We start from the raw sequence: 25,147 nt of genomic DNA on the forward strand, positions 1-25,147 counted from the left end.
CTGATAGTACGTGTCTCTCTTTTCTCTCCCTCTCTTTATACCTCACACTCCCTCCTTTCCATCTTTCTTCTATCTTCCCCTTACCACTTTCTTCTACATTCTCTCTCCCTCTCCTTCTGTTTCTCTTTTCACGCTCTCCTTTCACCCCCTTCTACGGGGCTCTTTTTTCTTCCTCTCTCCCCAATATTTCTTTCTTCTGTCACCTCCTCTCCCTCTTTGTTTCTCTTTTTAGCAGCTTATCAGATTTTTCCTGATATATCATGCTCCATATTTTGGCCCCCCGTAGGGGGTAGAATAAACATCCAGAATACGGGGCAGAGTAGACGGCCAGATGGGTCGGATCTGCCGTTGAATTCTAGGTTTCTATTCACGCTGGCATATTTCTCCTGCGTAAAGAGCTGAGCTAGCCCTGCATAATGTATAATTCAACAAGGAGACTGAAGAAACCTCAGCGGTTTAACCATGCATTACCCAGGGCCAGCAGAAGAAGCTTACCAGGGTCAGTCGATCATAACCCATAGAGAAATCAGGTAGCCGAGACTCGCTCCTGAGTGAATAAACTCCAATGTGAGACTGGCTGACATGTGCAAAGAGGTGCTGCAGCAGCTGCGGCCTCATAAGCTGTGAAGCTGCTACTTTGTACAATGTGGGCTGGGAATAGTGACAGCTCCCAAGAGCACCGGTATAGTAATGGGCCGTATGTATGTATATATATATATATATACACACACACATCGAGGTACACATATATATATATATATATATACAGAGAGAGAGAGAGAGACGCTGCATAGAAATTACAGATCTGCCTGAAAATGTCGCCCCCTCCCCTCCTACACAGCAGGATTCACCGGTCACGTCCCTAAACCTCCTCTACCGGATACCGGACGCACCGGGGCCGTGACACTATCGTCCTCCTCTATACTCACACGCAGCCATGGCCGCCGCCATCTTGGAATGAGCTCGCTTTACGGCTCTGCTGCAGGCGTCACTCACGTGGGAGCCGGGTGTTTGCGACTCTAAGAGGCGCAGCGTGTGGGGCATCAGGGGCTTCTGGACAGCAGGTAAGGAGGGGGATGCCGGGGCATAAAACCGATAGAGTATATGCGGGGCTGTAATGGGCTTTAACCCAGCCGGGCTCCGGGGCTACTTACAGGCTTCCTGTAGCCCACCTCTGCAGGGAATCCGCTCTAATGCAGCGAGGCTGTTATAGAAAGACATGCCCTAATAATGCCCCTCTAATGCAGCGAGGCTGTTAAATGCCTTCCTCGTGCCCCATTCATAAGCACATACCCTTGCCTGGTTGCCCTGATTCTTGCCCCCCCTTTTTGGTGCCAACATTAAATCCTTGTGGCCCTCCAGACACAGGCAGCGTTCTCTGTACCCACCTGAAACTGGTCCGTGGGGCGACGCTGATGGTGTTTTGTCTTTGTACAGGATGGGGGACCCGGATCGGGTGTTGAGCGCGTCTCCCAATTGGTATTGTACCCGGTGTAGCGATGCCGCCGGGGGTCTCTTTGGATTCGGGGCGCGGAACTCTGTCCACCTTCTGCGGATCACCCCGGAGGAGCCTGGATTGTATGGTACGTGGTCCCTGCTGCGGATTTAACCCTGTAGGGGGTTTCTAACAACGGTGCAGAGTGTGCTGTTACCATGACAACCAATGCACGGGCCGCTCAGAAGGGCTGTTCCGTTGGTTGCGGGACGATGGCGTTGCATAATATCATTAAATCAGAATCTCCTTAGAACTTGGATCTTAATCGGGTGGCAGAAAGTATTAGATAAACTCATCACCCAGCAAACCGGCAGATATCACATCGTTCTATATAGGGTCATATTACACGTCGTCACTGTATACCCATTTATTGGTGGTCACCTCTGGGTGAGGGGTAGTGGCCCAAAGTGCCCCCCACTACTACCCTCCCCACTCTCATCCTTTTAATGCCCAACCATACACTCTCAGCCCCCTCCTCTGGCTTCCCTTGGAGAGGAAGGGGTTAAGTCCAGGGTAAGCCAGGTATTCTCTATGAACGTTTGCCGACGACTGCATCTTCTGTCCCCCCCCCCCCCCCCAGGGGAGCTGCTTGGCCACACGGAGAGGGTCTCCGGCTTTGCCTTCTCTCGCTGTTCCGGGCAATCTCACCTCTGCGCCAGCAGCTCCGACGATGGAACCGTCAAAGTTTGGGACACGCGGACCAAGAGCGCCGTCACCGAACACAAGCTGCACAGGGTACGTTAAGGACGGGGCTTTGGGTGGCCTCGGTACGTTATAAAGCCTATGGCTAGGAGTATGCTGGGGGGTCTCGTTTATGAGCTGGAATCTAAATACATAAAGTTACATATACTAAAGCGAGCGGACCCTGAGCCAGCTCTGGAGTCGACCAGAGGCGAGTATATCGCGTGCAGGGGGATAGTTTTGGCTGAACGCGTCTCCTGCATGCCCTATAGCTGGGGGCAAATTCATATGGGGGCCCTGCAGAATCCCCCAAGTGTTTGCTAACGGGGCCACGCGGTAATGTGCATACGATGGTTGGACTGACAGTTTCATTGACTTTTTTTCCACTCTTTATTCCTTCACAGAGCACGATTTCTGCCCTGCACTGGTCCCCGCTGGTTAAGGACTTGCTGGTGACCGGGGACGAGAAAGGAATAGTTGTTTGTTTTTGGTGCAATCGCAACGAAGGCCAGCAGTTCTTTCCTGAACCAAGAACCATCTTCTGCCTCTCCTGCTCCCCCCACCAAGAGGATCTGGTGGCTGTTGGGTGAGGATTACATTTTGATGTCCTGCTAGGTCTAGGTTTCCCACCGTCGAGATGACGCCCTTCTTGCAGAGCACGAAGAAGCTAAAGTTGGACCTTCTCACTGTTAACGAGCTGTTTGTCCATTGTTGACAGGTACAAGGACGGCATGATTGTACTGATAGACATCAGCCGAAGGGGTGACGTTGTCCACCGTTTACGTGGACATGATGATGAGATACACTGCTTGGCATGGTGCCCGCAGCCCCACGAGGATGAACTGCACCTGAGGTTGGAGGAGGCAACCGGTACGTGAATCACAAACCTCCAAAAGCCAACTGGAAGACCGTTTGATCAGCGCTTGCCATCAGCTGCTGCTAAGCTTACGAGCTTGGTCTCCGTTAAGTCGTTCTCTAGTGTTGAAGACCTTTTTTGCTCTTCTTTATTCATCTGGGCTCTGTGTCTTTATCAGGAGAAGAGCTGAACGCAGCCAACGGCGACCTCCTCCCGCAGAACGAGAGCAAGGTGTGTTACCTGGCCTCCGGCAGCAAAGATCAAACTCTCCGTATTTGGAACTCCTCCTCTGGCAAAGGTGAGAGGGTCAAACGCTTCCTAAAATGATGTATCGTAGCTTTAAGATCTGCTTTGAACTTAAAGGGTTCTTCATATAGTGGGGGTATGCTGCCAAGAGGGGGGGGGTTATATGTGTGGGACACATCGCAATCGAATATAGATGCCCAAGAATACCAAGACTGCACTACAGAATAAAGTTTCAGAGCAGAACGCAAACAAAGGATAAATAGGTCTGTCATCACATGATACTACTGTATTCGAACACCTGAAAGCTAACCAAAAAAGGGTTTCTGAATGAGCCACAGGACGCCCAGGATTGGTGCCGGTACTCAGTATAAGGTTGATTATTTATACCAAACGAATTAACCGATTTGTGAAGATAATTCCTGCTGATTTTCTGCATGTAGGAGTGATGACGCTGAAGATGCCCTACCTGAAGCGCCGCGGTGGTGGCGTTGATCTGGCTGTGAAGGAACGTCTTTGGCTGACGGTGCTCTGGCCTCGTGGGCGTCCTACGCAAATATTATCGAGCTGTTTTGGGTCAGTGTCTGGTTACCCCCGCCGTAGACTTCTACGTGGAACACCGTTTGTATTCACACTCGTATATCTGAATCCTGAACTTATTTGCAGTAAACTCCAAATCGTATCTCATAATCTCCATGAGGGACCTCAGCAGAGTCTACTATTATTCTGTTATGGCCGCGACCGCGTTCTTTGAGATTTAGATCCTAGATGTACTGAAATTCTGAAGTTTTGTAACTTGGACCAATCGTTGACGTCTAACTTTCCCCACTCTGTACGCAACGTGTTACAGTCTACATGTATGATCTTTCAATACAGGGGAGAGCTACTTCTATGGGATCTTTCCAGGTCTGGGAGACAGAAATGGACGATCCTGGGCTCTTCGGAGGGTCAGAATCACTCCCGAATCGTGTTTAACCTGTGTTCTCTAGTAACTGAGGAGGGACGAGAGCTCCTGATGTCTACTTCCATGGATCGAGATGTATGTATCTAACTCCGACCATGCGTTTGTGATGCAGTAGATATCGTTTCGATGTGTATCGAACGTACAATTAACCTGCGTCTCCGGAATGAGCCGTAAAGAAGTGCTCTACGATTAACGTATTTGAAGTCGTTTTACTGTCCCTCTTCTGAATGCAGGTGAAATGTTGGGATCTGGGCTCCCTTTCGTGCTGCTGGTCGCTGACGTCGCTGGGTGGCTTTGTGTACACGCTCGCCTTCTCCCCGGTGGCTGCGGGGTGTCTAGCCGTTGGCGTTGGCGATAGTATGATCCGCGTGTGGAACACTCTGTCTGTGGTCAACGCGTATGACGTGAAGACGTTGTGGCAGGGCATTCGCTGTAAAGTCACTGCGGTAAGATTTTTACTTACGTGATTTCTCCAGGAACAGAGGTGCTGAGAAGTTTTTGTACTGTTTACCAAACTTTGTTTGCCCCCCCCCCCCCCGGAGAGAGGTTCCGTTCTGTCCAGGTTACATGTTTCATCAGCTCTGGACCATGTAGGAACAGGCTGACTAGGGAGCGACCATCTTTTGAGAAGCTCAGTTCTTAGGTTTCACTCCCTCCTAGGGGGTTGTTGGTTCTCTACAAAATGCTACTGAAGAGGACCCCCCCCCCCCCCCCCCACAGCGAGCTTTATGGGGAGGTAGGAGGACCTGTTACAGAATGAGGTATCTAAGTAGAGTACACAGCTATGGTCCATGGGATGTTTCCAAAGACAGATTCCATGTTCTGGTGCTGCCACACAAAAGGGAGCTTCCTTCCGGCCATTCTGATCGAGGGTTCACTCAGCACTTTCTTGGTGGACAACTCTCTTTCCTTGCCCCCGAGTGCGATGCTCCTTCGCCCAACTAGCTGTGTCCGCTTACATGCAGTCCATTGCTATACATCTCCTTAATGCAGCAAAATGCCTGATACCCGTATATTGGACATCGGATAAGACTCCATCCATTGAGCATTGAGTGAACAGGCTGGAGGAGACTAGGAAGGCTGAGGAATTGATGACCCAAGCTTGGGATCAGTATACAGCCTATGCGGCAACCTGGTTTGCGTGGCTCCAGTTCCCCGTCTCTCAATCATTTTTGCTCCTACTGGGATCAGGGACCCCTAGGGCAGCTCCTCACAAGCTTTCGTTATTTTCGTTTGTTTGAGAATTAGAGAGGTGTTGGCAGGCTGATGATGTTTTACCATCGGAATCCCTTCTGATGCGGATTATCTGTGAGTTTATTCAGTCTTTCTATGCATTTATTTTGCCATTGTTTCTGTAAATCTCCTTTCCTCCTGCTTCTTCTTCTCTTGTCTTCTATCGTTCTGTTAAAATAAAATGTTTGTCCCGTGCAGCTGTCCTGGCATCCGACCAAAGAGGGCAGCCTGGCGTTTGGGACAGACGACGGGAAAGTCGGCATTTATGAAGTTTACTCCAACAAGTGAGAATCTGGCATGATGGAATCACGTTGTGCATGAAATATGTAGAATGAATGAGCCGGTTACGCTCTACTGACGTGTCCTCTATGTGTTTAAGTGGTACATATATGACGTCAGATTTTAAGTCTAATGGCTGGTGGTTATTTTACTTTTTTGCCTGCTTTTTACTTGAATTGTACTCTTTTATTCCGCTCCTTAATAACATACAAACTTGGAAACGTAGACGATAAATCAAATATTTAGTCTGTCTATGAAAAAGTGTCTCTTATTATAAAAAAAGTATTATCTACTGACACTTATGTATACTGTAGCATCGGCCAGACAATAACCACAGCCTTTTACCCCTGCTTTCCCATCTATAACTCATATTTACTATTCCAAAATAGGAAACGTGTATCTTTTCTTTGTCTCTTTAGACCCCCGCAAACTTCTAGCACGTATCACAAGAAGACTGTTTATTCCCTGTCATGGGGATCACCGCTGCCCCCCGTCTCTCTCGGTGAGTTTACTGTTACTCGTCGCTGGAACGTCTCCCCACCGGCCTGTGGATTTTATTTTATTAACGCTTTCTTTAGTAAATACGTCCCCCCCCCCCCCCAGCGGTGAGTTTCGGTGGTAGTTCCGTAATACGTGTTTTCGTACAGGAGCAGAAGGGGACCGGCCGGCCGTTACTCTGTACAGCTGTGGGGGCGAAGGGGTTATCTACCAACACAACCCGTGGAAGCTGAACGCAGAGGCTCACGACATCAACAGACTTATCCGAGACACCAACGACATTAAGGTATCTATTCGCTAAATGCAGCTATGATTTAATGGCATGTTTTGTTGGCTCGTTACTCATTTTGTAATTCAGTTAAAAATGACAAAATATTAATAAAAATTCACCCCCAGCTGCAATGTTATATATATATATATATATATATATATATATATATATATAATATATATAGATATATAACAAGTAATGGCATCTCTTTTCCTCTATACTTGGGCCTATCCCAATTTACGAACAGTCAGAGATGGACATGTTTACCTAGTTGTCTGCATAAGTATGCTGGGGCTTCCCAGTTATTTGATTTGGAAGGCTTGCTTATTTATTTATTTTTTTCTCTTTTTTGCTCGTTCAGCACAAGTTACCTCTACGCACAGAACTGAGCTGGAGATCAGACGGGGAGCATTTAGCCATCGGCAATGAAGATGGGTATGTGGTCTGTAAGATCTAGTTGTGAAAGGTTTCGGGGGAGCAGTCGTATACCATAAGCTCTTCCTTAAGGACCAGCATGTGGACCACATTATTCTGATAGGGACAAAAACGACCTATTCTGTAATCCCCCTTTCCCCCAAATTCTGTATCCAGTCCTCTTAACGCTGAACACCAATGTCTTGTGACCGACCTGCAGGACCATCGAGGTTTTCCGGGCCCCGCGGCTGCAGCTCGTCTGCACGATCCAGCAGCATCACAAGCTGGTGAATGCCCTGCGCTGGCACCACGGTCACAGCGAGGACCCCAACCTTAAATTCCTCTTGGCCTCGGGATCGAACAACGCCGTCCTCTACGTACACAACCTGAAAGCTGTGCTGGGTAAGAGGCTTCTCGGTAGAATACGTCTGTTTCCTCTCTTGAATGGTGCGAACATCTAGAAAATTAAGGTATCTCAAATCGTTCATGCGATCAATGTGAATGAATGAGCCCCCCGCTTCAGAGGAATATTATTAATATTTAATTACTCAAAGCCCCAATCGCCTGTCTACAAAATGATGCCGTATTGGCATTTGCTAATGGGTTTGATGCCGTCCTAATATAATTAAATCCCGTTTCAATGATCTTGTACAGCCGGTTGCTGGCTTAAGGCGTTGTCTGAATGAACACCGCAGAACCGCGCATGTCGGGGTCAGTATAGCTGGATTATATTTTAGGAGGTTAGGAATAAGGAATTTGCTGAAAACGGGAAACCAGGAACCCGTCGCTTGCATTTCATTCTAGAAAGTGGAATCTAAAAATGTTTAGTCTTGATTTTTATTTGAAAATATACTTTTGAGAGAGAAGGAGTGAATAAACCAATACTCCTATATACACCGTACACATATACTAATAATTGTAACCCCCCCCACACACCTTCTTTTCCTATCTTTCCCATTCCCCCTTGCTTGTCTCTTCCCCTCGGGAGCAGCGGACATCGGTTGTATGTTTTTGTTGGCTTATTTGTTCACTTAATCTCCGTCTTGATGGAGAAAATCAGATTGTGTGACTTCTGCTGATTTCTCTTTGATTGCAGAGAGCGCCGCCGATGCCCCCGTCACCATCGCAGAGCCGTTCCGTACCCTGACTGGCCACACGGCGAGGATTACGAGCCTCTCCTGGAGTCCTCACCACGAAGCCAGGCTGGTGTCTGCCTGCTATGATGGAACATCTCAGGTACTGTGAACTATCCATGTGTACGCCACACGAGAAAAGCTGTCGCCGTAGATTGTCGTTTCTTTGTCTAGTAAATTGCGTTGCGCAGGAATGATTTTGTTTGATTGTCATTCCCCATTTCTCCGTGGAAATATAGTGATACAATCAACAGATTACATGTAGCAAAATTTTATACAAAAGTATTATGTTCTCCTGTCTAAGGTGTGGGACGTACTGCAAGAGGAGCCGCTCAGTAACTATCGCGGGCACAAGGGACGCTTACTCTGTGTTCAGTGGTCTCCTGTGGAACCTGATCAAGTGTGGACCGGAGCTGATGACTTCTGCCTCCATAACTGGTCCATATCAAAACAGGAGCACAGTCGCCCTCCAAAAGGTGAATTCTTCCCGCCTTCAGATGATCTGTATATAGAATATAGAATATACAAGGTGCTAGAGCGGAGAGTGCGGCCATGTAAGACGTTAAGCTGTAGTCTTTACCGATTTGACAGAAGGACCGTCTTGGAGAACCAGGGAGATGAATTTTATATGGTTCTGAGCCAGTTCAAAAGCCAAGTCTGTAATATGTTTGGTTCTAGGCAAAAAAGCCACTGACCTGGAAAGGAAACGTTCCGTGCAGCCTAAACCCAAAGCCAAGAAAAAGAAGAAGCCAGACAGCACCAAACAGGAACCCGGAGGAGACGCCGTCGGAGGAGACATAGACAACCTGTCTTCTGCCCAGAACGGGACGTCAGACCAAGAAGAGGATCAGGCGGCTTCTGCGCTGAAGACACCGGACAAAGCCACTCAGGAAGATACTGTATATCAAAGTAGGTTATATTCGGTCGTGTTAAAGACATTATAGACTAAAGGAGCCACTGCTTGTATTGCAGGCAAAAGTTTATTAGAAATGCTTTTGATTGGCAGTCATTAAAACAAGCCGGGTAATGTGGCAGACACTTAACATGCTAATCCCTTTACACTTGTGTCTGCCGTTAATATGTCGGCCCTTTGGCCCAGAGCAGAAGGTGACTGGGCACAAAATTCAGCGTCAGACAGCGGGCATCAAGTCGGGGAGGCTTAATGGCAGAATAGAAGGTTAGGGACACAATATATATGCTCTTCAAGGTGTTTGACTACTTGTCGGTGGCCTGTAGTGGAACCAGGAGAGAGAAAATCGGGAATTATTTATGGCCAGCACTCTACAAAATGTTCATGCTGTGCAAATAAATTTCAAGCCTTAATTAAATGCTCGAGACTCCGTAGAAAACACGCACAATTAGAACCGCGGATATCGTCTTCGTACCGAGAAGAATCAATAAGACTTTAAATTTCATTTGCACAGTCTTGAATAATCTTCCTGAGTGCCAGATAAACCACTTTTGACTTGTTTACTCGGATCTTGGAGACAAAATCAATAAATTGGACATGAATCATGTCTAAGATGTATTATTATTTTTTGCCCCCCCCCACCTCTTTTTAGAGCGTCTCCGTACCCGAGCCGCAAGTCCCTCTGCTTTACAGAATAAGATAGTTTCAAGAAATAAACAAGGGAGCTGAACCAAACACTTTTTGAAACTTTTTAACGCTACTTTCTACCGTTTTTAAATTATTCATACCTGCCTCCAGATATAGTTGACCTTTCTCGCGCCTTTTAAGTGCTCCATTCCGACATTAGATTGTAAGCTCCTTGGGGGGGGCGTCTAACCTTTACTTTGCGTTATCTTTTGCCTGTTTTATCTCCTTTTGATTGTTTCTGAATAATATATCAAATTACATTTCCCTAACGTTTTCATCTTAAAGTGCGCTTTAGGCACCTTATAAATAAAGCGATACATTATTTAGCGAGAGCAGCTGCTAATTAGCTATTCTGCAAGAAAGGGAAAAAAAAAAGAGCGATCTTGTTAATCTTCTCTGCGTTTAATTGTAAACGATGAGAATTCTGCAGATCTTAGAGGATCCTGGGTATTCTTTTTCCCCCCACGCTGATCACAGTCTGTGTATTTTGTTTATTACGGGATTTATTTTTCAGAGAAATATTGATTTAAAAAAAAAAAAATTTAAGAAACTCTAAACGGCTGACTTTAACGCTTTAATAGGTTTTATGGTGTTTGAACAGTTGATGCTTCGTATGTTTCTTTAAATGGCATTTATGACTTTATCACAAGTTTGCTTCATTAGGTTACTGCTGGAAACCTGTAGAACCCAATGTGAATATTGGGCTGGAACTTAAAACGTAGTTTCTTAATTAATAGTATGACGCCGGGTGCCTTTAAGACGCCGAGCGGCGGTGTATATAAATAAATATATATTTTTTTAAAATAGTAAATATGTCGCTGCCTAGCAGGACCCTCTGACTTAATAAAGGCTTATCGGGGACCTCATTGGCATCACCGTAGTGAATCCGCTCAACGTGGTGCCTGTGTAGAGAATGAAGCTCCATATCGCATCCATACGACGGCGACCTCGATATCTGCGGATAAAGGGACTTTACTGGAACAATATGAAATAATAATAATACCTGATGACTATTATTGTTGCTTACATTGCTTTATGGTTAACTTACAGCTGCCTCTGAATCTCAGGCCCAACCGACTTCGCCTTCTTCCCCCACCCCGGAGAAACGCTGCCCCAGTCCACCCTTTAGGAACTTGCCTACGAGAAAAGATCACGCCAAGGATAAGACGGGTAAATCCGCACGGCGGCTTCCTCTCCTTCCTCCGTATATTCTCCTTTACGCTATTCCGCGTTTCCCGGCACGAAGAGGCTTAACCTTTTTTCTTTCTCGCGTTTCCCGTTATGTGACCCAGCATCGCGCTTCTGTAAATGTAGTCGCCATCAATAAATGCAACCGATGGTTTCGTTTAATCAACAGGCCACTTGATATGCCCCCAAATTACTTTCTATACATAAAACCCATTGTCCTTTACAACCAGTCGACCCTTTTAAAGAAGCTCTGTTATATATGTATGTATGCATGTATATATTATATATGTGTCTTCAACATCCCACTGGTTTCCGTGCCGATTGCTCCATATTTCCCCATTGGGTTCTACCGAGAGTTAACGGTAAGCGGTCGGTTTATACTGCCGAGGTCTGAGCATTGCCCGGCAGAGACCTCCATGTTATCGCTCCCCCCTGTCCTGAGGCTCTGCACCAAGGACCGTCCGGCATAGGGCGGTTCTTCTCATGTGTCTTAGTGTCCCTGGTTTAATATTCTTTAATGGCGTCTCCCCCACCCACCCTCTGTCAGAACTCCACAGCAGAAAGAAGAAATCTCGCTCGCTGCTCCCGCTCAGCACCAGCAAAGATCACCGGTCCAAGGAGGAGCAGCATCGTGACTGCGTGAGGCTAGCGGCTGCTGTATGTGCTAAAGGTAGTATCTTAATATTTATCTTGTGCTATCAGAGCTATTGCTACAATCTTGGGGAGTCGGGTACATCTTGGTCCAATGTGTCGGCTTTGGCTCGGTCTTGGAATTTGATGGGCTATAAATGTAGTCCATACCTTGTTTCTCCTCTTGCAGAGGCGAAGGACGGATCTCCTGCCGTATTGGAGGATGCGATGCATCTGGGTCTCTACAGCGATCGAGCCGCTCTGTATCGGCTCATGGAGGAAGAAGGTACGTCGAATCTCATTGTATTTAATTGTATTTTATTGTTATATTGAAGCAGAGCAGCCGGTTGGCTGTATAACTGGCCTTGTAGTGATTTCACCCCGGCCGACTGGAAACGGAGACCGGTGGAGAAGGGATTCCTTTGTGGAAGACACTTGGAGCTCCACATAACCGGTCTCTGTATCTTGGCACATTTATGTAGGATGTAATTTACATTTATAAATGAGAATGTCCTCTTAGCAGTTATTTTCTGTCCTAAAAACTCTGTTTTGTTTCTGCCTCGATATCAATGCAGACGGATTAACCTTTTATGTGCTCAACAGGGAGAGCCCACCTGGAGAGCGGCCACCCAGAGCTTCACCACCAGATTATGCTGTGGAAAGGAGACCTGAAGGGGACCCTGCAGCTGGCTGCGGAGAGGGGAGAGCTGACGGACCACTTGGTAGCCCTTTCACCCATGGGTAGGTGGCTGACGTAACAAGGTTTTTCTCCGGTGGGCTGTTTACCTGTCCAGCTGGGCGGAGGAAGCCATAAGTAACTCTTGATGAATGCTCGGTATGATGCTGCATCCCTATCTCGGTCGTGTTTAGTCAGTAAATCCCTGAGCGTCCCTTCTGGCCGCTGCACTGATGCCGAGGTCCCCCAAGCTCTTGTTATTAGATACAGAATGTATTTTTTGAATCTGTATTTTCACTTTGAACGTTATCCGCGTCTTTGTTTCCAGCTGGATACGCGGTCTGGCTGTGGACGGTCGAAGCGTTTGTCAAACAGCTCTGCTTCCAAGAGCAATACGTGAAAGCTGCGTCCCACCTGCTGTCCATTAACAAAGTGTATGAAGCCGTTCAACTCCTCAGAGGAAACCATCTCTACAGGTCAGTGGATGTCGAAGGCTTTGGAAAACCATCACTAGAGGACAACTTCCTTTTCCATGTGGAAAATTACTACTGCCATGGAGTAATGATTCATTATACATCATTTTATAAAGTCCATATAAGCTAGTGTATATATATATATATATATATATATATATATATATATATATATATATATATATATATATATATATATATATATATATATATATATATATTTTTTTTTTTTTAGGACAGGCAGTACTTACAAAGGCAATTGAATATTTCTTTTTTGATACTCTTCTTATACTGTATCTTTTAAATGTTACATGTTTGTGTTTTTATTTGAAATGTCCTCGCACGGTGCACCGATTGCATCTTTATGGTTTTGCTGCCTGTTTCAGGGAAGCCATCGCCGTGGCTAAATCTCGTCTCCTCCATGATGACCCCGTGCTACGGGAGCTGTACACCGCCTGGGCCGCAGTGCTAGAACAGGATGGACATTATTCGATGGCCGCCAAGTGGTAAGAGGGTCCCATTAACAGAAAGTCAATGTACATCTGTTCATACATAAGAACACGGGGAGGCGCTAATATGCCAGTGGTTTCTCTGGGTTTGAAATGTTCTTGGTGAAGGGTGGCTAGGAATTGACCAAAGTAGGGTGTATGTATTTAACATTTCACGAATAAACTATTTCTTGATGAACTGCTCGGTGGCCGCCATGTCCCCAACTGCTTGAACTTGCAGAGCTGTATTTGCTCTTATTTCTCTCTCCTATGTCTTTTTGTCATTTAGTTATTTAGGGGCATCTTCTCCGTACGATGCAGCTAAAGTGCTTTCCAAGAAAGGAGATGCGTTGTCCCTGAGCACAGCAGCCGAACTCGCCTTAATAGCCGGGGAAAGGGACCTGGCCGGCTCTTTCGCCCTCCGCTGTGCCCAAGAGTTTGTGACTGCGAAGAACTGGGTGGGAGCCCAACAGATCCTGCAACAGCACCACAGCCTGCTGGTAAGGACCTTTAACAAACGCCAATGATAGGAATGAGGAACGTATTCCCTATTCTTGTGGACCTCTTTCTCAGCAGAATGTGAATGAATTAGGATCTTATTTAGATGGAAGTCAATACAATATCACTTGTTGGTCGCGCTCTGGGATGTTTGCAGAGGGCAAATCTGGAATGTTTGTGATTTGTGGTTCCCAGGGCCAGAGGTTGGTCTTCTGCACAAGTGAGCTGCTGTACAAACTCCTGGAGGAGAAGACTCCTGTAGACTGGAAGACGCAATCCACCCCGTGCTTCAACGAGTGGGAGAAGAGCGTGGCTGAAGGCCCATTCCTCGCTAAGCTTACGGATCTGTGGCAGAGCGAGTTTTCTGTAAACACTGCAGACCTCTACACCGAAGCTTATCGACAGTTAAACACATGTGAAACCCCTCCAACGACGGCCAACACCAACCCTAAGCAGGTAAGAGTAAAGCCACATAGTATCTTCTGTTCATGTTGGGACTGGTTGAGGATTACTGCTGTGTGTCCTAAACATGTTAAAGGATCGTGATGTTTTTGGAAGTTCTCATTATTTTACGTCTGCCAGTAATTTTCCATCTTGTGTAGACCGATTAATTACATGGTAGTGTGTTCTGGTCCTGAGCTGTGCGCTTAAGTTCCACGGCTGATTTTCTTCTCCTCGGTCTCCATGCTTGCAGCTCCTTCTCCAGATCGCTCACGAGGTCACTCTGTCTTCACTGAGCCTTCTCACAAATAAATGGGATGAAGCTGCCCCATCTTTATTACGTGCCCTCACCCGCTGTCAACAAGCAGGTCATTTCACCTTAATGCAAGAGGTTTCCAAGCTCCTGCTTCCTCACGGTAAGTCCAAGGCAGAGGCTATGAGAATGGAGAGAGGTCCTCGTGTATATTTTGGAAATGCCTTCTTTTGGAGATTCGAAACAATTGATATCATCGTTTCTCAGGTTGCTGCGAGCTGCAGGCGAATACAAATCCAGACAGCAAAGCTAGTGTGGCTGCATGCGACAGCCTTCGGGCATTCGTTGCCTATATGAAGCTCTATGAGGAATGGTGGGGTCATCGTGACGGTTCTCCTACCTGCAAGCCACAAGCAGACCAAGATCAGGACGCCCCACCGGGAGCGGGCAGAGATCCGCAGTCATCGGGGGAGGAAGAAACACTGGCAAGCGTGTTTGGATTTGAGGTGCTGTTGTCGGAGATGCACGCCGCGTTTCAGAAAGCACAAAGGGAGATTGCCGAGGTACAGGGAGCGCTCCGAGACATGATCCAGCAGCACCAGAGACTCCGGCAGGCGCAGGATAACTCCCTGGAACTGGAGCAGGAGGAAGATCCAAGTGCGTTGTCTCAGGACAAATCTCCAAACAGCCAAATGTAAGCAGTGGTCTCTTACTATGGTCTCTAAGTGAAGCGGCAGCTTCTCCGGGTCATGCTGTTTGTAAATTACTCCTTGGCACTTATAGTACCGCTGAATATCCAAACCCTTCCCAGACATAAATCAGCTTGTAGAATGGAATCATTTTTCCTAATGCATCATTTTTCATGGAATGCTTAATTGTCATGTGTTGCGAAAGCTGGCATTGATAGGTTGGCTTCCTAAAAGTTCTTGTGCTTTTATGTGATTAGAAGTTAATAATTAAAAGTAAAAAAAAAAAAAAAAAGTAAAATTATAAAATGTAAAATGACTAATCTACTTTTCGCCTGGAAATCAAGTCTTGTATTTTTTTATTATTATTATTATTATGAATATATCTATTTCTGTGTACAGACACGTTGGTTAGAATTGTTAGTGCAATTAGCCAGAGTTTGGAACCTTTTTGCTGTTTAATGCCAAGATTTTGATCATTCTCAGGTCAGTGTGGCTGTCTTTCACTCTTTTTATCCACTTTTCCCTCATTTCTTTACCTCTTTCCGCAGCTCCGCTGGTCCCAGCCCCGTGTCATTGGCAGAACTGATGAAAAAGCTTTCCTCGGCAAACCATAAACTTGCAGAATTTCCTGAGTACTTAAAGGTGAGAAACTTGATGAAAACTAAATTTTATATATATATATATATATATAATATATATATAAATGTGTGTGTGTGTTTGTACATCCGAGGCATTGGTAGACTGGGGGTCTATAGAAAGTCTCATTGCAAACATATACATCTTATCAACAGCACACATGTTGTTACACATTGGCGAGATTACTCTCTTTAATAACAGTGGGGGAGCACAAGAACCCCTAGAACACCTGTGAAAAGCTTCACAAGAGCTGCAGCCCCCTGGTACTAATACTCTGTCTCCGCTGCCCAAGGACCTCCCTACCTGTCCGCGTCTCCATCCTTAAGCTGGGTTGGCAGTAGGCTGCCAGGCGAGCACCCGAGACAACTGTGATATTACAATAAAATACATCGTAACCGGCACACGATCTTCTAAACCTCCCGGCCCCCGATCGCTCTGTAGTTCACCTTTCTGGTATTGTTTATTCCAGGTGCTGCCCTTTCCCGAGGTTCTAGAGAGCTGTCTGGTGCTTCTTCATCTCCCTCCTTCCCGAGTTTCACCCGAAATACAGGCGCGGGCCTTGGCTCTGCTGCAGAACCATTGCTCGGGATCTCCTGATCATCAAAAAGCTGCCGCGAGGTTCCTCTCTTCATCCAAATGACTTTTCTCCAGGAATATTTGTGTTCCGGGAACGTCTGATGAGGACGTCTCTCTCTCTCTGCAATAACTCTACACTAGTGAAGTTGCCGAGCAGCTGCGTTTGCTTGCCGCGTGAGCTTTTCTACCGCCGTGCTCTTCAAACTCAAGATCTAACCTAGACGTATTATTTCCGAGGGTCCGTGCCTGCATGGAGTATACTGACGGCTTCTTTAAATGGCTAGGGGATCCCAAAAAGGCTTATCTGTGAAACTAGCTTATTTGCACTTAAATAACGTCTACTCCCTGCGACCATCTGTAATGTTACCCTTGTCTCAGCTGGAGCCGTATAACACGATAACTCCACGAGTGGCTCAGTTATTTCCCCAGAGCCGTAGCCCCCGTGGCTCTAGATGGAAATCTGCATGCGCAGCTTACGTAGAGGCATTTGGGAGTTGATTTAAAGGCTGACACGTATTGGGTAGCAGTAGATACATAGACAGGACACTTATTTGTAGATGAAGCAGCCTCATGGACTGCAGCTGCCTCTGAAAATCAGAACAAGCACTTATATAATGCGCCGGTGCAACGCCAAGTGCAACTACTTCCCTTTTTTCATTTTTTTTCTTCTTTTTTTTTCCAGTTTGCAAGCTGTTTTTGTAAGTTTGGAGGACACAATTCTTTGCCTGCTGTAAGGATCTCTCAGGCAGGTATCTAAAGGCACAGAATTGTTCCACAGCGAATCGTATTAAGTTAAAGTGGATGTTTTGGAGGGGGACATCATAGTCCATGTTGACCGGTTCCTCGGCCAGGCCAGCTGGAAGTGGATTATCTGGCCGATCTTTACTCTAAGTTGGTGGGTCAGTCTTAGGTTGGCAATAGGCCATAAAGTGGAAGATTTGTTCTTCTTCTTCATTTCACTTGGGCCATTCGGATAAACTTGGGTAAAGTGGGACAGATTTAAGTTGAGGGATTACTCCACTTGGGAGCTTGTGGTAGGTTTGACTCCAGTATTCATGCTTCGTCTGCTTTCTCCTGAGCGGTCGCCCGAGCAGATAACCATCCAGCTAAACGTCTTACCAGCAAGAGACGTGGCTCCTGCGACACGGCTGACGTGTTACATTAACCGGTGGCTGTTATAGTTTGAGAGTAGACATTGCATTGCAGAAACCTGTACACAATTCAGTGGGATTTGCACAGATTGCAGGTGTATATACTTTATTGTATGGCACTTAAAAACACAGAAACTTGTATTTTGTCTTGTATGGCTTTGGGACGTTCCAACGCACCCGGTCTCGCCCTGTAAGCTGTATGGACTGCGGCAGACGCTATGAGTTAATAGCGCAAACCCAGAAATGTAAAGAGTTTCCACCCTGTTCATTGGTTACTAGAGGATGTTAAAACAACACTGTGAAAGCCAAGGCTGTTCTGCATGTTCTCGTGATCAGAACGCTACGCCAAGGAATAAAAATTATAAAATATTTTTGATTTTGAATATTTTGTATGTGCGGTTTTCTTTTAGGGAGGGGTGAGAAAAAGCGCTTCGATCTTCCATGAAACAGTAATCTGGCTTTTTGTTGCATTTTCAATATAAGATGCAGGTCATTTAAAGGCTGTTTTTTTTTTCTTCATTTTTTGTTAAAGAATATAAACAATTTTCAAAAGTTTGGGGTCACTTAGAAATGTCCTTGGTTTTTGAAAGAAAAGCACATTTTGAAACAGCTGATTTTTAATGGAATAAAACAGGTCCTTTATCACTCCCATCACTCCCGTGTTCCAATGGTACGTTGTGTTTACCTATTTAGGTTTAAAAGGTTAATTGATTGTTAGTAAACCCTGTTCAATTATGTTACAGCTAGAAATGTCCATGTTTATCATGAAAACAGCTGAGTGACCCCAAACTTTTGAACAGTAGTAAATTTATATTTATATTAATACAGTTGTCTTATGGCACTAGAGGCATACACAGGTATGGTTACCCCAAACTTTTAAACGGTAGTGTGTGTGTGTATATATGTATTTTCATTCAATCTATATATCAGGGGCGTCCAACATGCGGCCCGCGGCACATCGAGGTGCGGCCAGCATGAGATCGGCAGCCAGGGCAACCATGATCATAAGAGCCCTGCTACTTACCTGTGGGAGGGTCTTTTGTACTAAACAGAGGAAGCGGAACTCTGTGCAGTACCAGAGAACGCAGAGGGAGGCTGCGCCCCCTGCTGAAGTCTGTGAGCAGCATCGAGTGAGCTGCAGTGCAGGTAAGGGGGTGGATAAGTAAAAATATATCTATATATTATATAATATATATCTATATAATATATCTATATATAATATATATCTATATAATATATCTATAATCTATATAATAAATCTATATAATATCTATATAATATATCTAATCTATATAATATCTATATATCTATATAATATATCTATATAATATATCATATATCATAGATATATTATATAGATATAGATATTATATAGATATATTACATAATCTATATAATAAATCTATATATCTATATAATATATCTATATAATATATCATATCTATATAATATATCATATCTATATCTATATAATATATCATATCTATCTATATAATATATCTATATAATATATCTATATCTATATAGATCCTTAGAACTCGATTTAATTATTAACAAACATTACAAAAAAATCTAATCTCTTTGATAGCATCATATTTAGATACTCAAAAAAATGATATAATACCTTCTTCTGTAGAAAAATGGCAAAATGATTGTGACGTTATATTTTCTATGGAAAAATGGGCGGATACTTGGTCACAAGTCAGGAATGCGGTACATGCGATTAGTATCAAGAGATGTTCTTTAAGCTGCTCCACCGCTGGTATTTAGTTCCTTCCCGTCTAAATAAATTTTCCAATTTAAACTCTAACTTATGTTGGAGATGTGGATATGAGGAGGGGACTTCATATTTGGTGGGCTTGTTCCAAATTGGACAATATTAAGTTGGAAGCTGCTAAGCTTCTCTCATACATATTTAAATGTAACTTTTCCATTCATTCTTATACCTGGCTTTTTCATTTGACCCTTCCTCCTTCAGATAGCGCATATAAACTATTGACAGTTAACATCTTATTAGCTATTAAAATATGCATGGCGAGAGCTTGGAGGAAAGTTGAAGCTCCTACCTGGAAAGAAATAATTGATCAAGTAACTCATCAAGCTAAAATGGAAAAATACTTTTATTCGACGAATCAAAATTTTTCAAAATAAAATCATATATGGTCTTTGTTGTTTAAATATATTACCGATATTCATTCAAACTATCCTGATTCCACTGTTTAGAAATCCTTTCTCTTTGGTACTATTCTTGGCTCCCCTGAGTCTTTTTACACTAGCCTGAGTTTGTTATTCATTCAATGTAGTTTGTATATTCATTTAAACAAATTTGATTATATCATATCATCTAGTTACCTTTCTATTTTTGGTATAAATCCTAAATTCCTTGAGTTTTTTCATATTAGACTGTATCTAGACTGTTCCCATGTAATGTAACACACCAATGGTTATAGTGTCTTGGAATATAATATAGTCACCGATAATCATATTCTTACTCCTCCCTTCTACCGCCACCCTTGTTTGTATGCGTCCTTGATAGTATGTGTCGTGAGTGAATGTAGTGTATTAGGAAGTATGATTTATATATGATCTTCTATTGAATAAGAAAATTAGTATAGACCCATTTGAATGGGTTTGATTGGTATATTTTACTGCTTAATTAAGCTATTGCATAAGAAAATGCTGTAAATTTCGAAATACGAATGAATTGTTCCATATATTTTTCATATTTTGTATGTTATTGGTATGTTGTTTTTTTTTTTTATATATCTATATAATATATCTATATAATATATCTATCTATAATCTATATAATATATCTATCTATAATCTATATAATATATCTATAATCTATATATCTATATAATATATCTGTCTATATAATATATCTATATCTATATAATATATCTATATAATATATCTATATCTATAATCTATATAATATATCTAGATAATATATAATATATCTATGTAATATATCTAATATATCTATCTATATAATATATCTATATCTATCTAATATATATATCTATATCTATCTAATATATCTATAACTATATAATATATTTATATCTATCTATATAACATAATATATCTATATAATATATCTATATATCTGTCTATATCTATATAATATATCTATAAAATATATCTAATATATCTGTCTATATCTATATAATATAATATATCTATAACTATATAATATATTTATATCTATCTATATAATATATCTATATCTATAATCTATATAATATATCTATCTATATAATATAATATATATCTATATAATATATCTATATCTAAATAATATATCTATATCTATAATCTATATTACATATCTATATCTATAATCTATATAATATATCTAGATCTATATAATATATCTATAATCTATATAATATAATATATCTATATAATATATCTATAATCTATATAATATATCTATAATCTATAATATCTATATCTATATAATATATCTATAATCTATATTACATATCTAGATCTATATATCTAGATCTATAATCTATATAATATATCTATAATCTATATAATATATCTAGATCTATATAATATATCTAGATCTATCTATATAATATATCTATATCTATAATCTATATAATATATCTATATCTATAATCTATATAATATATCTATCTATATAATATAATATATCTAATATATCTATAATATCTATATCTATATAATATATCTATAATCTATATTACATATCTAGATCTATATAATATATATCTATAATCTATATAATATATCTATATCTATAATCTATATAATATAATATATCTATATAATATATCTATAATATCTATATCTATATAATATATCTATATCTATAATCTATATTACATATCTAGATCTATATAATATATCTAGATCTATATAATATATCTATAATCTATATAATATATCTAGATCTATCTATATAATATATCTATAATCTATATAATATCTATATAATATATCTTTATCTATATATCTATCTATCTATATAATATATCTATATCTATCTATATAACTATATAATATATCTATAATCTATATAATATATCTATATATAATATATCTATATAATATATCTTTATCTATACATCTATATCTATCGATATAATATATCTATATCTATCTATATAATATATCTGTATAATATATCTATATCTATATAATATATCTATATATCTATATAATGTATCTATATCTATCTAATGTATCTATATCTATAATCTAATATATCTATAATCTATATAATATAATATATCTATATAATATATCTATCTATATCTATCTATATAATATATCTATATCTATATAATAAATATATATATCTATCTATATAATATATCTATATCTGTATAATATATCTATCTGTATAATATATCTGTATAATATATCTATAATCTATATAATATATCTATATAATGTATCTATATCTATCTCTATATATCTGTATAATATATCTATAATCTATATAATATATCTATATAATATATCTATAATCTATATAATATATCTATAATATCTATATAATATATCTATATCTAAATAATATATATCTATATAATCTATATTACATATCTAGATCTATATAATATATCTATATCTATCTATGTAATATCTATAGCTATAATATATCTATATCTATATATAATATATCTATATCTATATAATATATCTTTATATATCTATATAATATATCTACATCTATCTATAATCTATATCATATATCTATATCTATATAATATATCATATATCTATCTATAATCTTTATCTATATAATATATCTATATCTATGTAATATATCTATAGCTATAATATATCTATATCTATATCTATATATAATATATCTATATCTATATAATATATCTTTATATATCTATCTATATAATATATCTATATCTATCTATAATCTATATCATATATCTATATCTATATAATATATCTATCTATATAATATATCATATCTATAGCTATAATTGATATAATATATCTATCTATATAATATATCATATCTATAGCTATAATTGATATAATATATCTATCTATATAATACATCTATAATATCTCTATATATCTATATAATACATCTATAATATATCTATATAATATCTATATCTATAATCTATATATCTATATAATACATCTATAATATATCTATATATCTATATAATATCTATATCTATAATCTATATATTTCTATATATCTATTTAATATATCTATCTATACAATATATCTATATCTATATAATATATCTAATATCTATAATCTATATAATATCTATATATCTATCTATTTAATATATCTATATAATATCTATAATCTAGATAATATATCTATCTATATCTATAATCTATATAATATATCTATATCTGTAATATATCTATAATATATATATCTATCTATATAATATCTATATAATATATCTATTTCTATCTATATAATATATCTATCTATATAATATATCTAGATCTATCTATATCTCTATAATATCTATATCTCTATATCGATCTAGTATATCTATATCTATATATCTATCTATATAATATATCTATATTGTGGGATTTTTTTTTATTATTTTTAAAGGTGGGAGAGAAACCATTTTCGGTTTCGTCTAAGTGAACCCTGAATTTTCGGTTTTGGTCCAGAATTTTCATTTCGGTGTATCCCTAGGACAAATAGAACTATTTCATTTTTACTTGAATTTGTAGTCACAAAACTTTCTAGGCCCAAAAAGTGAGGAAAAGTAAAGGTTTTGTGTCATTTACTTTTTTTTAATCTGCATATTTTATTAAAGGCCATATTTTCTCACAGTGAAAAATGAGTACAGCCCTTGCACGTATAAAATTTCTGATGAAGTGGCCCACTGCAGAAAAAAACTTGGACACCCCTGCCATATATGGTTCCTGCTGTTGCCACTTCTTTATACTCTGAGCCGGCTGCAATGTGATTGGGTGGAACAGACACAAAAAATCAAATGGAATTGGGGGTACCAATCCATTCACATACACAGTGCGGAATAACAGAGACAAACTACAGATGTGTGTGCCTGCGTGCATTTATATATAATACATATATACACACACACACACACACACACAAGTAATGGGGGGGGGGTATTGAAGGAGGCTAAATTTTGAAGGTAACTGCTAGGAATTGCACCAGTGGTGTTCTGGGGTGCAGATCAAACATTAATGGCCAACGCTGGTACTCGCTCTGGCACGAAAAGGTTTGTTTTTTTTTTGGTTTTGTTTTTTTTTTATCAGAGTGAAGAAAGCATGAGAGGTAATTTTATAGGAACTTCAGATTTCTGAAACGGATGATTTTCTGATGACCGCAGATGGAAGGGACTCTGCTTCTGTTACGGGCTCTGCGGACAGAGACGACTTTGGAAGTTTGTGTAGCGGCTACAGTGGCCTTTTGGGGCCATGGGGTTTAAGTAGATTTACAGTCTAGCGAACCTACATCGTCAGCTTTGGGTTTTAGATTTTGTCTGAACGGGGTTCTACTAATAATGGAACAGTATGTGCGGTGGTAATTTCTCATGATCCAAAGATTCCCTCGTTCCTCAGAGATGTTTATGGATCTGCAGTTGGAACACCCAATAATCTGAACATCACTAGCAAAAAACCTACAATTATTTTCCGCTCGACAGTCACCTTTTTGACAGCGTGCATACATGGATGGATGGATGGAGGGTTTATCTGGCATTACTAATAAGGCAGCTATGAGTTGCTTACCTCCTTGGCACACTTCTAGCCTTGGTCAGCCGTTGCTGGCTATAATCTTCTGTCGTTAATCTCTGTCATTCTCTCGCTTTTCCATTTCTGCTCAACTTTTTGTTTTAAACGGACACTCCAGCCATCATACGCACTTTAATACAATGCATGGTCCCTTTTATGTTGCTTTGTTTGCAAATGGATGAGGAAGATTCTGCAGAATCGCCCCAAATACATTTGCCCCCATTCCCACCACCCAGCTTAATGCCCTGAAAGAAATACAAGTGAATGAATGCATCTCCATGCATGTGATATACTGACCTCCGGTCAGATCCAGCACTGCCTCTGCTGAACGGTGCATGCCGTGGTCTTTTTAGACCCCAACGCGCCTGTGTAAAGTCTTCCCACCGATTTCAATGAGGGAACTTTTCTGCCACAGATTAACGTCGTATGCAGCCAACCAGTGACAGGAATCTGTTCCCATTAACTCTCCTATAGAAAGGATATCGGTGACATTGTTCCTACAAGATACTCAGGTGCAAATAAAAACTCAGTAGATTTAAAAAGATATCCCACCAGCTAAAGACAGATGGTGATTTAGCTGTGATTCACAATCCTCACTACAGAAGAACATCCACAACTAAAGTTAACTAGTATTAGTTATTTTAATAGGTATTTTTTATAACTATAAACAAGACCTGAATTGAAAACATAATTGCTACCAAATATTGGGGGGGTGCTAAATGTGGACTAAAGTGTTCCAACTGTACAATCTCTCCACTTACAGAGACACCGCCTATCAATCCTTTTTTGTAGTGTTTGGAAGAGATGAAGTTACCTAGCAGCTCATGTTTTTTATTATATATATATATATATATATATATATATATATATATATATATATATATATATATATATTATACACACGTGTAAGTTAAGCCGTATTAGTCCAGTAGACAAAAGCCTTTGAGCGTTCCTCTCTTCATCAGCTTGTCTTTTAAATTTGTTAGTTCAATAAAAAAAAGGTATCACCACATACTCTGCAATACTTTTTTTTG

At 40.6% G+C, this 25,147-nt stretch overlaps 1 protein-coding gene across 1 annotated transcript; it reads left to right on the forward strand.

Moving 5' to 3' along the window:
• Positions 1-1,438: 1,438 nt before the first annotated feature.
• On the forward strand, positions 1,439-16,276 carry LOC149287307 (gem-associated protein 5-like). The gene is made up of 28 exons (XM_089493016.1): positions 1,439-1,583; positions 2,076-2,230; positions 2,581-2,762; positions 2,895-3,046; positions 3,214-3,330; positions 3,719-3,851; positions 4,152-4,314; positions 4,473-4,685; positions 5,671-5,756; positions 6,171-6,253; positions 6,399-6,535; positions 6,882-6,955; positions 7,155-7,336; positions 8,031-8,170; positions 8,372-8,543; positions 8,746-8,976; positions 10,715-10,834; positions 11,400-11,522; positions 11,673-11,768; positions 12,086-12,223; positions 12,487-12,634; positions 13,018-13,137; positions 13,409-13,619; positions 13,813-14,073; positions 14,312-14,474; positions 14,579-15,005; positions 15,549-15,642; positions 16,106-16,276. Exons 1-28 carry the CDS (start codon positions 1,439-1,441, stop codon positions 16,274-16,276), a joined length of 4,437 nt encoding a protein of 1,478 aa, XP_089349142.1.
• The last annotated feature ends 8,871 nt before the right edge of the window (positions 16,277-25,147 follow it).

This window comes from Sceloporus occidentalis, unplaced genomic scaffold (assembly GCF_023333645.1).
Source record: "Sceloporus occidentalis isolate IW3139 unplaced genomic scaffold, rSceOcc1.0.p SCAF_62, whole genome shotgun sequence".
Taxonomy (NCBI): domain Eukaryota; kingdom Metazoa; phylum Chordata; class Lepidosauria; order Squamata; family Phrynosomatidae; genus Sceloporus; species Sceloporus occidentalis.

Bases quoted from the DNA above. Each gene is read 5' to 3' on its own strand.
- LOC149287307 (XM_089493016.1), top strand. From the start codon at position 1,439: ATGGGGGACCCGGATCGGGTGTTGAGCGCGTCTCCCAATTGGTATTGT. The intron at 7,337-8,030 runs GTAAGAGGCTTC...CTTTGATTGCAG, and splicing joins CAACCTGAAAGCTGTGCTGG to AGAGCGCCGCCGATGCCCCC. The intron at 13,620-13,812 runs GTAAGGACCTTT...TGTGGTTCCCAG, and splicing joins AACAGCACCACAGCCTGCTG to GGCCAGAGGTTGGTCTTCTG.